This window comes from Aotus nancymaae, unplaced genomic scaffold (genome assembly GCF_030222135.1).
Source record: "Aotus nancymaae isolate 86718 unplaced genomic scaffold, 86718_ANA_hifiasm-v0.15.2.pri h1tg000004l, whole genome shotgun sequence".
Classification (NCBI taxonomy): Eukaryota; Metazoa; Chordata; class Mammalia; order Primates; family Aotidae; genus Aotus; species Aotus nancymaae.
In genome coordinates this window covers 43,452,307-43,467,826 of record NW_026988415.1, presented here as the reverse complement: position 1 = coordinate 43,467,826, position 15,520 = coordinate 43,452,307, and the positions used below count along the sequence as shown (strand labels likewise).

Here is a 15,520-nt window from a genome sequence, read left to right as displayed (position 1 = left end):
GGCATTTCTCCTAGTGCTATCATTTCCCTAGTCCACCACTTCTCTGCTATCCCTCCCCTAATCCCCACCCCCCAACAGGCCCCAGTGTGTGATGTTCCCCCCGCACCGCCGGTGTCCATGTGTTCTCATTGTTCAACACCCACTTATGAGTGAGAACATGCAGTGTTTGGTTTTCTGTTCTTGTGTCACTTTGCTGAGAATGATGGTTTCCAGATTCATCCATGTCCTGCAAAGGACATGTCCCTACTCATCCTTTTCTATGGCTGCATAGTATTCCATGGTGTATATAAGCCATGTTTTCTTTATCCAGTCTATTATTGATGGGCATTTGGGTTGGTTCCAAGTCTTTGCTATTGTGAACGGTGCTTCAATAAACATATGTGCACATGTGTCTTTATAATAGAATGATTTATAATCCTTTGGGTATATACTCAGTAATGGGATTGCTGGGTCAAATGGTATTTCTAGTTCTAGATCCTTGAGGAATCGCCACACTGTCTTCCACAATGGTTGAACTAACTTACACACCCACCAACAGTGTAAAAGCATTCCTATTTCTCCATATCCTCTCCAGCATCTGTTGTCTCCTGATTTTTTAATGATCAGCATTCTAACTGGCATGAGATGGTATCTCAATACAGTTCTGATTTGCCTTTCTCTAATGACCAGCAATGATGAACTTTTTAAATATGTTTGTTGGCTGCATATATATCTTCTTTTGAAAGGCAACTGTTCATATCCTCTGCCCACTTTTCGATGGGGTTGTTTTTTTCTTGTAAATTTGTTTTAGTTCTTTGAAGATTCTGGATACTAGCCCTTTGTCAGATGGGTAGATTGCAAAATATTTTTCCCATTCTGTTGGTTGCCAGTTCACTCTACTGACAGTTTCTTTTGCTGTGTAGAAGTTCTTTAGTTTAATTAGATCCCTTTTGTCTATTTTGGCTTTTGTTGCCATTGCTTTTGGTGTTTTAGTCATGAAGTCCTTGCCCATGCCTATGTTCTGAATGGTATTGCCTAGGTTTTCTTGTAGAGTTTTTGTTTGCTTGTTTGTTTGTTTGTTTGTTTTTTGTTTTGAGACAGAGTCTGGTTCTGTCACCCAGGGTAGAGTGTAGTGGCGACATCTCGGCTTACTGCAACCTCCACCTCCCAGGTTCAAGTGATTCTCCTGCCTCAGCCTCCCAAGTAGTTGGGATTACAGATGCCTGCCACCACACCCAGCTAATTTTTGTATTTTTAGTAGAGTCGGGGTTTCAGTGTGTTGGCCAGGCTTGTCTTGAACTCCTGACCTCCTGATCCACCCGCCTCAGCCTCCCAAAGTGCTGGGATTACAAGCGTGAGCCATCACACCCAGCCTCTTCTAGGTTTTTTGTGGTGTTATGTCTTATGTTTAAATCTTTAATCCATCTGGAGTAAATTATTGTATAAGGTGTAAAGAAGGGATCCAGTTTCAGCTTTCTGCATATAGCTAGCCAGTTTTCCCAACACCATTTATGAAACAGGGAATCCTTTCCCCATTGCTTGTTTTTGTCAGCTTTGTCAAAGACCAGTTGGTTGTAGATATGTGTCTTTATTTCTGAGGCCTAACACACACTTTCAATAGAAGACATACATGTGGCCAAGAATCATATAAAAAAAACCTCCACATCACTGATCATTAGAGAAATGCAAATCAAAACTACAAGGAGATACCATCTCACACCAGTCAGAATGGCTATTATTAAAAAGTCAAAAAATAACAGATGCTGTCAAGGTTGTGGAGAAAAAGGTATGCTTGTACATTGTTGCTGGAAGTATAAATTGGTTCAGCCATTGTGAAAGACAGTGTGACAATTCCTCAAAGACCTAAAGGCAGAAATACCATTTGACCCAGCAATCCCATTACTAGGTATATACCAGATAGAATAGAAATTGTTCTGTTATAAAGACACATGCACAGGTATGTTCATTGGAATACTATTCACAATAGTAAAGACATGGAATCAATCTAAATGCCCATCAATGATAGACCGGATAAACGAATTTGTGGTATATATACAGTATGGAATACTATGCAGCCATAAAAAAGAAAGAGATCATGTCCTTTGCAGGGACATGGATGGAGCTGGAAGCCATTATCCTTAGCAAACTGATGCAGGAACAGAAAACCAAATACCGCATGTTCTCACTTGTAAGTGTGGGCTAAATTATGAGAACACATGGATACAGAGGAGAACAACACACACTGGGACCTGTCAGGGGGTGGAGGGTGGGAGGATGGAGAGGATCAGGAAAAATATCTAATGGGTGCTAGGCTCAATATCTGGGTGATGAAATAATCTGTACAACAAACGTCCATGATTCAGTTTACCTATGTAACAAACCTGCACATGTACCCCTGACCTTAAAAGTTAAAAAAATACACTGGAAGCTACACATCACATTCAGGATAGGACTGCCCCTGGGGAAGTGGGAGGGGGAATGGAAATGGAGTAAAAGTCAGGGAAACCTCAATTTTTTTTTTCTGTAAAGGTTTCATTCCTTAAAAGAAAGACAAAGTCAATATACCTAAATGTTAACAACATTGAAATCTGAGTAGTGGAAACACTGGTGTTTGTTATATTTAATGCCAGGGACACTGTAGGTACTCAATAAATATTATTTGTTGAATGACTATGCCTTTTTGTTTTAAAAGTTTCTCCAACAAACATACACAATTCTCAAATTAACAGAAAGTGCTACAAAAGCAAAAAAAAGGTAATAAAGTGAGGCGGGAAAGCTTGAGAAATCCTTGTGGAAAGAATGACATTTGATCTATATAGATGTATACCAACATACATGAGGTGCAAGCTAAAGACATAGTTCTACCTCCATCTTAATGCTCTAAGGTTCTGGGTGAGTATCCAGAAAGTGATCTTGAACGTTTAGTCCTTTCAAATAAATACCGGGTCCTCAATTTTGTCTTCCAAAAGACACTGGGTGGTGCTGTTGTCAAAAAATTCCTCTCTATCATGGATTTATTACTTCAATCTATAGACATCTCCACAACTAGTGTGTCCTGTGGGCCAAAGTGCTAGGGACTGGGGATGTAAAGGTGAATAGCCTCAGTTGTTCTGTGGTGATAATAAACTGCTGTTGTGTTCAGTGGCTGAGAAAGTTGCAGATGTGACTTTTACATTTCATAGGAGAGTACTATGTCACAGAAATGACCAGTTGAATGGCCCTGAACCACCCATCCTCCCCATGAGAACCCTTACTCGACGACCTGGCCAAAGATTAGAGCAGAAAACACCAAGCCCCACTCCCAACCTACTGTTAGGTTGTCATAGTGTCCTTAGGCCTCAATGGCTATAAAAAGCCAAGAGAGACTAAATGCTGGTCATTCAGCTTGGACCTCCGTGTTCCAGATGTTCTAAGCTCACTGGGCAAGATGCATCTGCTTACCGCAGAGGCCTCCGTTGGGATGAAGGGAATGTGGACCCTCAGGACTAAAAGCAGTGGGAGAGGACTGGGAGGTGGGGCGTGGGTAGGCGGGGTCTGCTCTGACGTCACGAAGCCCCTGATGGTAGAGGAGACGGTGGGCGCAGGCTCTGGAGGCCCAAGCGGAAGAGGGGAAGGAGGTGAGCCCGGAAACCCTCGGCCAATGAGAGAGGGCTGAGGCGGGGCTGCTACGGGGCTTAGCACTGCGGGGCTCTGCGCGGGAACGCTAACCTGGTCCGGAGCCAGCCTCGGTCTCAGCCCCGCGGACGGCCTTTCCCGAGTCTTCAACCCTTCAGGTGAGGACGTGCGGCCTCGCGGAGCCAGAGGACCATGGAGACGGGAAGGCGTGGGGGTGGCGAGGTGGGGATGCCGCGCCTTCCGGAGCCAGAGCGGCCGGGGTTGGGGCTGCCGCTTCGCGTCTGCACCGCCGCCCGGCCCGGCGTGTCCGCGCCTTTGTCTTCCCCCGGGCGCCGCCCTCTGCGCGCGATGCCGAGCCCTCCCGGGGGTCCGGTCCCTGAAAACAAGGCCCCGCGGTGGGGAGAGGGGACGAACCCTTAAAGCGGCCCATCCGCGGTAGCTGCGGGTCTGAGGCTTAGAGGCTGAGGAGTTTGGGGGCCGCCGGGAATGGGCCCTCTGGGGCTGGGCCCTCGTTCCCTCTCCTCCCATGGCCGTTGGGCTGGGCGCCCGACAACGCTAATAGTTACTTGAAAGAGTATGCCAACCGCTCCTGACAGACTGGCCTCTGCGCCCGGCCCCGCTGTTATTTATTGGTTAGTTCCATTTCCCAGCGCCGAGCTTGGAGTCTGATCGCTCGGCAGAGTAGGGCCTTAGGGTAACCTCGACGGAATGGAGGCACGTTCGGCACTTGTGGCTGCTTGGGGGCCTCTCCATTCTACCCCGGGCACTAGACTAAGTGTCTTACTCCCCCAGGGTGGGGCCGGGCTCGCGCACCAGAGCTCTGCCTTGCGATTTCTGGGATATCCTATTGTCTCTTCTGGACAAACTCGGGACGCTCACAGGGCACCAGGCATTCCGTCAGGTCCACAGCCACGCACCTCTGAGCCTCATCTCCTTGCGTCTCTCTCTGCAGAGAAAAGATGGTGAAAGAAGACACACTTATGTTTGGTTTATTCCATTTTGCTGAAGTCCTGAGTCTGATCCTAGTTAGCTGTTCCTTCTTACAACGTGTACAAACCGATGCCACGAGGAGCTATTACAGGACGTGTATTGTAGTGCCTTAATGTACTGTCTTCTTTGGGGATTTAAAATAGAAATGAATTAGTACAACTTATGCCACTTTGTTGTGTGCTGCTCTCCTTGTCCCAAGAAAAATGCCAAAACCCAAAAGTAATAGAAAGCGAAGATGCTTAAATAGTGCTATCTCCTGTTACAAAATCATTACCTGGTTAAAGCCAGACTTTTTTTTTTTTTTCCTTCAATTCCTGTCTGGTCTTATGCTTCTATCACCTCCATTTTACCCTTGCTGTGATTTTAAGAGTAAGACATATTGGCTCTGGGTTTCTAGAGCATCTTGGTTTCTGGGGCGTTCTGATCCAATGGCATTTACTGCCTATCGGAAATGGCTAATGCTGTGGAGTTTAAATTATACTAACAAAAATATAACTATTCTAAGATCTGTTGTTGTTTTTTCTGTTGAAAATGAGCAGGTAGAATACACATTGATAGGAAATGTGAAAATTTTTGCTTGTGACCCCTTAGTCCAAAGATAGTTCTGCCGGGTAAGTTTTCTTAAAAATCTTTTTTCTGGCGGGGCGCGGTGGCTCACTCCTGTAGTCCCAGCACTTTGGGAGGCCGAGGTGGGCTGATCACTTCAGGCCAGGAGTTTGAGACCAGCCTGGCCAACATGGTGAGACCCCTGTCTCTACTAAAAATACAAAAATTAGCTGGGCATGGTGGTGCATGCTTGTTTGTAATCCCAGCTACTTGGGAGGCTGAGGCAGAGGAATTGCTTGAACCCAGGAGGCGGAGGTTGCAGTGAGCCGGTATTGTGCCACTACACGCCAGCCTGGGCGAGAGAGTGAGACCCTGTTTCAAAAAAAAAACGATAACAATTCTTTTTTTCTTTTCAGTCTATCTTCTATTCAAGATGAGTGATAAACCAGACTTGTCGGAAGTGGAGAAGTTTGACAGGTCAAAACTGAAGAAAACTAATACTGAAGAAAAAAATACTCTTCCCTCAAAGGAAAGTAAGTCATGGGGGGGGTTCTAGTGGAAATCAACATTAGAGAAAGTTAATAGGTTCGGCAAATCTTCTAGTAAAATTTTGCCACAAAGTAAGCAATAATTAGAGCACCATGGTATTTAATGCAATGGGTAAAACTATCAAATAGTTTTCTTCTGGTTCTCACATGATGGGCCTAGTAGTGATGGGACAATAAAAAACTAGTTTCTTGTTTGAAAATGATTAAAAACCACATTAAAACCAATCTTGGAATATTGGATGTAGCACTAAAAGACACTTAGATTTTGTCTACTTTTGGGTATTTGGTATTTTTCTACACTTAGAAATTTTAGTCCGTAATATTATCCTTAAAGAACCCTGTAGAATCTGCAGTTTTGACCTTCTATATATGATGACAAGATAAGGTGAGATAACAAATTTACTTCTGGGTATACTCACATCTCTCAGATTCAAGGGATCGGTTCTGCCCTTTGGAGTTACAGCCTGATGGAGAAACTCTAAGCATATTCACAAAAGCTGAGAGGCCCCTTTTGTTATATCAGTTTTATTTGAAAGTTGCAACGTTAATTAAAATTATCTGAAAGTGTATACTTTCCTAACTATATAGTGATAAGTAAATCTGAAGAAAGATCTGCGATTACTCCTCGGTCTTGAATAATCTGAAAAAAAAATGGCAACAGCATTTGGAAAAACAAACCCTACAGTTGATGTAGTTTCTACTTGGTAGTTCAGGTGGTTAATGTGCACACACATGCATGCACACACCACACTGTGAGTTTCGTGGTTAATGCCTTGGCATTCCAAATTTAAAGCATGTATGACAGCCTTCAATGACTTACAAAGAGTTCTTTCGGAAGAAGCTGAACTTAGGAAAATACTTTTGTAATTTTTCGTTTCTTTCCTCCCGTAGCTATCCAGCAGGAGAAAGACTGTGTCCAAACATCATAAAATGGGGATCTCCTCTCAAGAGCAGATTTCAACATTTCCTGACGGTCTTGGTTTTAGGCTTGTTTTTTTTTTTTTTTTTTTTTTTTTTGGTAAACCTATGTGTTTGTAGAGATTTCAGGCATCTTCTGATTTCTTCTCACCTACATTTCCTGGCTAAGAGGTCTGGGGTAGTGAATGTTTCCTTAAGTTCCTTTCTAAACTTCCCATTGGTATGTAAATTCCAAATGGCAGATGCCGTCAATAATGTTGCCATTGATGACAGTTGTATGCGTAGTCCTTCCACCTCATACAGGATAAGCCAATTTTAACCTTCTACAATGGGTGCCTCAGTTGTTTCATAATCTTCATGAAGTTGCATCCTTTGGCAACATCTTACAGTTTATTTTCACCTCCAATGTAGCAATAAAGTAATAAATATAATCATTATCATGTGACTCTTGTAGTTCATTCCGGTAGTATTCTAAGGAATGAAAAGTACTTAAGGCTACCTTTTCAGCCAAACAAAATGGTTGAAGGAAAACTGTTAGCAGATTATTCATGGGGGAAAACAATCAATTCTGTCCAGGTCCAGTGAGTCCTGACTTGGGGATGCTAGGTGCTCTTTCTTTAGAGTTGGAACCACAGAGTTACAGAACCTTGGGAGAGAAGGTCATGTGGACTAACCTCCATATCTCAGAACAAAGAGATGAAAACACAGGATCTCATGTGATCTGTTCAAGCTGAATAAGGGCTGGAGTTCAAGCTGGGCTCTCTTGCCTTCTGGAAACTTTTTCAGCTTAATGGGAGTTAATATCCAAGACTGAAGTTGGATGGAGAAAGGGACAGGAGGCACTTGCTAACAAACACCATATTAAGCACATCACATTTTCTGATGACCTGTAACACTGAACTTCTGATAGAGTTTTTCTACTGAACGGAATTTGCTGTTTCATGAAGTAAACATTTCTGCTATTCATGGTGAGCATAAATGCCATGAACTGAATTTTGTCACCTATGACCACCTGATTCATATTTTGAAGCCCTAATCCCTAGTGTGATTATATCTGGAGATAGACAGGTTGTTTCAGAAGTAATTTGGGTTATGAAGTGATAACAGTTAGGGCTTAATCCAATAGGACTGTGGCTTTATAAGGAGAGACAGACCAGCCTCCAACATGTGAGGACACAGAAAGTTGGCTGTCTATGTGCCAAGAAGGGAGCCCTCACCAGAATCTGACCTTGCTGGAAGTCAACTTGAGATTTCTAGAATCTAGAATTGTGAGCAAGTACATTTCTGTTAAGTCACTTAGTCTATGCTAATACAATAAGGAATATGTATAAATGCATGCATTTCAATTCCTGCCTTTGAACAATACTTTTATCCCTTTTTAAAAATTATTATTTTATTTTTATGGGACAGGGTTTTGCTCTGTCGCCCAGGTTGGAGTGCAGTGGTACAATCACAGCTCACTGCAGCCTTGACCTCCTGGGCTCAAGCAATCCTCCCACCTCAGCCTCCCTAGTACCTGGGACAACAGGCATGTTCCACTACACCCAGCTAATCTTTTTGATTATTCGTAGAGATGAGGTCTCGCTATGCCCAGGCTGGTCTTGAACTCCTGGGCTGAAGCAATCTGCCTGCCTCAGCCTCCCAAAGTGCTGGGATTATAGGCATGAGCCACCATGCCCAACCTACTTTAATCACGTGTATAAAAATGAATCACCTATAATCCCACCAAATAGAAGTATTAGGCATCCAGACTTGTGATCTATTAACGTACATATCTTCCTCCAAAGATAGATTATACCATTCATACCTATTTGCAACCTCAAGTATTATCTTACCTCCCCTTTTCTAAGGGCTCACATTCTTAAATAATCACTTGGGTTACATGAAGTGGAAGCCGTTTTCTCTGCTATAGCTTAAAGTTTCAAAAGCAAAACAGTAGGTGGGTCAACTTGGATCAAGTGCCAATGAGGTGACACAGTCACAGGGCTTAGTGTAGCCAGAGGATTTGAGGCTTGGGGGCAACCATGTTAGTCACCAATACCTTAACTCCTGCCTGAGGCTATTGTCCAGTAGAGTGGCTCAGCCCCTTGCAGTGATATGCTGCTTACATTGTGTCCAAACCTGCCTCCCTGTAATTTCTATCCAATAGTCCTGGGATTGTGTGCTGGAGACCTAGAGAGGGTAGTTAATCCATCCTCTAGAATTTGAAGTCAGCTGTTGTGTGCCTGCCCCTATACTTCCAAGTATTCTGCAGCTGACTCTTCTAAGATCCTTCAGACCCAAATTTCATAGATGGGAAACCATCCTGGTTGCAGATATGCTCAGATTTGCTCATTATCAGGTCTCTGGATCCTGATAATGATCCTATCATCCAACACATTTGCTCCCCTTTCTGTGTTGTCATTTGCACATTTGATAAAGATGGTATCCATCTATGATAGATTCAGCAACTTCTTCATTTGCAAACTAGTGCAGCTCAAAGGAAAGCATGAAGGTTGTCAGGTGACCTGGGGTTTAACAGTAACCCGTAGTCAGTTGCATCTGGTAGTTGTCCTTTTCATTAAAGACTTGGTATGCACCCTGTAAGTGTTAAACTGAGTTGGAGCAGATGAGAAGTGCATGGTAGGAGGTGAAAGACATGTAATTACTAAGTGAATGCTCATACAGAAACGAGATGGGAAAAACGGCAGTTGCTCATCCGCAGTAGTTTTGCCCCATGTTTTTCAATTATTTAATGTTGGGGTACTCTTCTAGTCACTGGGTTTACTCGTCTTTTCAATCAGGGTTAGATTTTTTTCCACATAAGCGAAGATTGAGATTTAGGTCCCTGAATTCATCTATTATCTACAAAACTGGCAGTACTAGGGCTTTGTTGTAGCAGCTGCATTTATAGGGGAAGTAAAAGTCTGAAATTAAATGATTGTCTTCCTTTATGCATCTACATCCTTAGAAAATCACTTGTCAGTGGCTTTACACCTTTATTCTGTCCGTGTACACAGGCAGATATGAATGACCTTAATTACTAAGAACAGAAAAGGATGAAATGTCGGAAAGAAAAAACATACTGAAAGTGAAAAGAGGAAAAGCAGCCAAATAAAATTTCATGCCTAATTCATCTTTACAAAGGATAAAAATGTCTCGTTTAGTATCATGGCTTAAAATTCCCATGAAACTGTACAGGCCAGTGAGTTTTAAAAACATTCTTAGAATTTAATCAATGCATGTTCATACCTAATAAGAATATCTTGGCTTTGGCATCTTAAATGTGTAGAAATATTTTGATTATTACCTTGATAATATTCTACCTATTTGAACTTGAGCAAGTGACAATCTTTCGTGGTTCAGTTTCTTCATCCATAAAAATGGAGACAATTGTGGTTCAGTTTCTTCATCCATAAAAATGGGGACAATAATTGTCTCCATTTTTATGGATGAAGAAACTGAACCACAAAAGATTGTCACTTGCTCAAGAGATCTTCTGAAAGGTAATTGAAGTGTTCCCTGTAAAGCACTTAGAACAATGCCTGGCACAATCACCGTTCACTCAGGGGTGACTCTTTATTACTACAGCAACCCCTGGTTTAATTGACATTAACCAATATGAGTGTCAGCTATATAGGTGGTAATGAAAGGGAGTGAAATAAACTGGCAAGGTCAGAAGTGGGGTAAGTTCATTCAATCTTCTGCTTAATATGTACCACGTGGACTCTACCAATGTTCAAGGGATTGTGATTTTCAGTAATCAAAATTGTAATTAAGTCCTTGACTTTACCACAGAACTGATTATGTTTTTGTCCACAGTCATATCAAGTGGTGAAGAGACATCTCTAAAGAGCCAGGAAAAAATACTGACATTACTGTGTAGTCACTAATTAAAGGCAAAGGTATTGATTAATGGTATCATGAACGTGTCTGATATATAACTGGATATTTTACAGATGTAAACAACACTCAGGTCTCTGTAGCAATGTTTTGGTGCAGAAAGCTTGTATTAGGGATTTCCAGAGAAATAAAACCAAGAGAACGTTCATCCATCTATCTATCGAGAGAGATTTATTTTAAGAAACTGGTTCATGTGGTTATGGAGGCTGGCAAGTCCTAAGTCTGCAGGATGGGCTGGCAGCCTGGAGTCTCAGGTACAAGCTGACGTTACACGTTAAGTCTGAAGTCCATGAGGTCGAAGACCCATGGGACAAACGATGTTGCAGTTCAAGCGTGAAGGCTGTCTGCTGCAGAATTTACTCTTGCTTGGGGGAAGTCAGTCTTTTTGTTCTATTCAGGCCATTATGGAGGGCAGTCTCTCTTACTCAGATCCGTTGATTTAAATGTTAATGTTACCCAAAAACACCTTCACAGAAACATTCACAATAAAATTTGACCACAAACCCAACCGAGTCGGGTTATATCACTCTATCAAGTCAGGTTACCTAAATCTCTATCCTTGCTTATTTGGGTAAAAAATCTCCCCCTGGTTGGGAAGACAGGAAAGACATAAAATTGTCCCATCACAGAGCTAAATGTGGATCATCAGGTAATGACTGTAGAACTCTAACCTGAAAAATTTCCCCACTTCCTGCTTCCCACTGTTTTCTCTCACCAGTTTGCAACAAGGTAAACATATGCTCCCCAACTTACAATGGAGTTAAGTCCAGTTAAGCCTATCATAAAGTCAAATAATTTTAAGTTGTACCATCCTGAGTTGGAGTGCGTCTGTATTGGACACAAGTGTACAACACGGAATGGCTATGCATATGCTTCAGACAGCTATTGCAACATAGAATTGAGCACAGGAATTGTCGAATTTGCTAACTGCTGCTTGAAAAAGCTCCCGTGTTTGCATGAGAAAATCATGTTCCTTGTATAGCTTTGCAGGAAGGCTAACTTGATGCTTTTGCTTTTACACCTCTGAATTGATCACATTGCCTTCGAGGAAAGATCAAGCTATGAAAAGCCTTGCTGTGAAGGGGAGGATCACCTCAGACTGTCTACCCTAGGTATCCATGCCTTGATGGTGCCATCACTACAACACGAGCGAGGATGGCAGAGGACAATGTTCAAGTACTTGGGTTCTGGACTCAGACTGAAGTGGATTTGAATCCTTGCTTTTCCGTTTATCAGCTGTGTTATCACTGGACACATTACTTAGTTACTCTGTGTCTTGTCTGCAAAAAATTGAGGCTGAAATGTCTACACTATAAAGGGTTACTGGGGGGAGTCAATGTGATAAGCAGACCGTGGAGGAAACACAATCTAACATTCTCATGGGTTTTCCACTGAGACTCAGACAGCTTTGTAGAGAAAGATTTTTTTTTTAAATGCAGTACAGGTAAGGGGACTGTACTCAAGAGATCAAGAAGGGCTGTGTGGAGTAGTCACACAAATTCGGCAATGATCTCATAGGTTGTCAGGGGCCAGTGTCTTATCTAATAGAGGTTTATTCATTTATATGTTCATTCAACAAATACCTGAGCGCTACTACACTCACAACTTCCTGCATGATCTAGTTACCCTGGGAAGTACAGAGTCTTAAATTTGGACATGTTTCAGAGTGAAAGCAATGCTCTTAAGAATTACTCAGGGACAACAGGCGAAATCAGGTCATGCGGACACTATGCTGGGGAAAATGTCTGGGATTAGGAGAAATAGTAAACAGTCACTTTTTTTTTTTTGAGACGGAGTTTCGCTCTTGTTACCCAGGCTGGAGTGCAATGGCGCGATCTCGGCTCACCACAACCTCCGCCTCCTGGGTTCAGGCAATTCTCCTGCCTCAGCCTCCTGAGTAGCTGGGATTACAGGCACGCGCCACCATGCCCGGCTAATTTTTTGTATTTTTAGTAGAGACGGAGTTTCACCATGTTGACCAGGATGGTCTCGATCTCTTGACCTCGTGATCCACCCGCCTCGGCCTCCCAAAGTGCTGGGATTACAGGCTTGAGCCACCGCGCCCGGCCAACAGTCACTTTTTAAAGCTTTTTCTTTGTGCCCCCACCCACTTCCCCCTTATTCCAGAGTGACAGTCTATGATGAAAGAGGAAGAGCATTATATTGGGTCAAGAATCAGGACCAATCACAGTTTGGAGAAAGTATTGTACTGAAGTAAGTGTTTTTATTGACCCGAATTACCATAGTGGGTTAACTTTGTCAGATACATGTGCTCGAAAGTGAAAAAGCCCCACAACAATCAAATTGGAAAAAAAAAAAAAAAAAAAAAAAAAGGGAGAGAGTCATCCTAGCTTTCTTAATTGGTCACTATCATTTTCTTTAACTTGTGAACAAATGTGAATCTAAAAGAGCCAGTCTTTCAAGAAGGATCCCAGTGGCCAAGCCTAAATTTAAAATAGAGCCAAGCTGCCATGTGCTGACTGGAGCTCACAGGTGTACTATGAATTCCCCAAAACCCACACCACTATCTAACTTTGGAACTTTCAGAGCTCACCTGAACCAACCAACCAACCAGAGCTCATCTGCCCCTGCCAATCAGGGCTCAGTTGTACTGACCAATCAGAGCTCAACTGAGTCGACCAATCAGACCTAAGTCTGAATCCTGTATTTGCATAAATGGGCTGTACTGGGAACTTTGATGGGAAGTTTCTCTATGAAAGCCATATCCTCTTTTTGTTCCCGGGAACTGCACCTTTGTTTCACACTGAAGTCTCTACCTCCCTGGTTTTTCAAACTCTTCACAGGAATAGTCTCTTACCTCCAGATTCCTTTTCAGAGAACTTTTCTTCGCAGTACGATGCAAGAGGTAGGACACATGCTTACTCACAGCTTTGGATTCATATTCTGAAATCACCACAATTACAGTAAGGCAAAAAATCAAACAAAGAAATATAAAGTAGACAAAAGCACAAACTAATTTTCTCCTCCATTTACAAGCCTGAACAGCTAGGAGGGCACTTAATGGATCAGGTCAGGTCACCTGCTCCCATCTTGAGCCAATGGCTGAGGCCCAGGGCTGAAGATACATTCCTTGAGCCAGTGGAGAGTGGGGTTTGGGTGCTCTCATTGGATGCTTTCATCCTAAGTGATGCATACTCACAGGACATTAAGCTCTGCATTAAAAAAGATTGTAGAATGGGAAATATTAGAATTAGACAAATGTGAACGCGTTAGAGTACTTACTTCGGTTTCTAGGAAGCTTGAAAAAGTGTGTTCAATGAATTTCAGATTTAGCAATTTCTGCACTGTGGGTTTCTGTTATGTATTTAAATGAATTCTATAATAGATGCAATGATGAAAAAAGATTGCATGAGGTCTGCTTGTTCCATTAGTAATGTTTGTCTCTGTTTGATGTTTCTAAATTGTTATTTATAGCAGTAAACTGTTTCCCTCATTTGTGTGTGTGTGTGATGTGATTTAATTAATAATATTTAAGGTACAATTTTTGTAACCACATTTATAAATGAGTTGCTCAGATTTTTTTTTTCCTTTAGTATGCATCCTGAAATGGGAATCAACATCATGTTATGTTTTCTTGAAATAAATTTTGTCTGCCGGGCGCGGTAGCTCATATGCCTGTAATCCCAGCACCTTGGGAGGCCTAGGCAGGAGGATCGTGTGAGTCTAGAGTTTGGAACCATCCTGGAGAAACAAAATGAAACCCGGTCTTTCCAAAAATAAAAAATTTAAAAGTTAGCCGGACGTGGTGGCACGTGCCTCTAGTCCCAGCTACTCGGGAGGCTGAGGTGGGAGCATCACTTGAACCCGGGAGACAGAGGTTGCAAGTGAGCTGAGATCGTGCCACTGCACTCCAGCCTGGGTGACAGAGCAAGATTCTGTTAAAAAAAAAAAAAAAAAAAAAAAAAATTTTTTTTCTCTGTAAACGGGGAACAATCTTAGAATAAGTGACCTGATCTTAAAAGTCTGAGAGGAAGCAGCGTTGGAATTTTGGATGGTACCTTCCTGGTGATCTCCATGTCTTCAATTCTTCTTAATCGTTAAATCCTTGTTTGGTGCACTTTCTGGGATTTATGTTTTACATTCATATATTTAAGAAATGTTTCTGAATGTATTATCATGTATTCTTGAAGGGTATTTGTTTAACTTCAAAATAGTTCCGATTTCATAGATTGAATTTTTCTCCATAAGAAGGTTTCTTAGAGAATTGGGCTAGTGTTTTTTTCACCCAACATCGCTTATTCACCAACACTAACATTCAGAGTATTTTGGGGATCAAAATACTGTTCAGAAAACAGTTTTAAATTTCGTACACGTTTAAGGATTGGAAATGCTTTTACAAGCATCCCAATTTTTGTTTGTGTTGTCTGCTTGGAGACTGTGGTTTGGCCATTGTTCCTTATCCACAGTCACTGAAGGTGTTGCTCACAACTGAAGACAGGAGCCAGACCGTGAGGTCCTTTTATGCCCAGGAGCCCTCGGCAGCCATGTCAGGGAGTTCTTGCTCAAACCAGGCTGGCTCAGCCCAGGATAGCAGAAGATTCTGAGATGCACCCATCTCAGAATGGTCCACACTTGGCCACAGTCGTTCCTCCCGCATAATGGACTTGGGCTCAGGAGGTCAAGCTCTTTTCAAGGAGCATGAGCTGAAATTGCTAACCTTTGGGAGTTTTCAGTGACGCCTTTGGAAATGCTCACGGTGTGGCATGGATCAGCTGAGGAGGGCTGATGTGCCCTGTGGGCCATCTATCTGTGTAACTTTGAGGTAGGCCACAGGGGCCACTTACGCCGGCAGAGACCCACTGTGATTGGTTGACGTGATGCCAAGCAACGGGATCATCCAATCACCTTCAAGGCAGCGAGGGTTGCTGACAGACTCCCTGTGTAACACTTCATCCGGCCAGATGCCGAGTTGGCCTGTGACGTAGAACCACGTGGCCACTCCAAAGTGCCCCGCCCCCAACTGTCCCGGATGCCCAACCGCCATCATTTGTTCTTGCCGTCTAACGGCCGCTGCCTCCGCC

The 15,520-nt window shown here is 42.7% G+C and overlaps 1 protein-coding gene across 1 annotated transcript; it reads left to right on the top strand.

Annotated features, from left to right (window-relative positions):
• Nucleotides 1-3,554: 3,554 nt before the first annotated feature.
• LOC135268169 (thymosin beta-15A-like) lies at nt 3,555-7,041 on the top strand. The gene is made up of 3 exons (XM_064360127.1): nt 3,555-3,752; nt 5,547-5,663; nt 6,570-7,041. The coding sequence occupies exons 2-3, from the start codon at nt 5,564-5,566 to the stop codon at nt 6,605-6,607; spliced, it is 138 nt and encodes a 45-aa protein (XP_064216197.1). The 5' UTR covers nt 3,555-3,752; nt 5,547-5,563; the 3' UTR covers nt 6,608-7,041.
• The last annotated feature ends 8,479 nt before the right edge of the window (nt 7,042-15,520 follow it).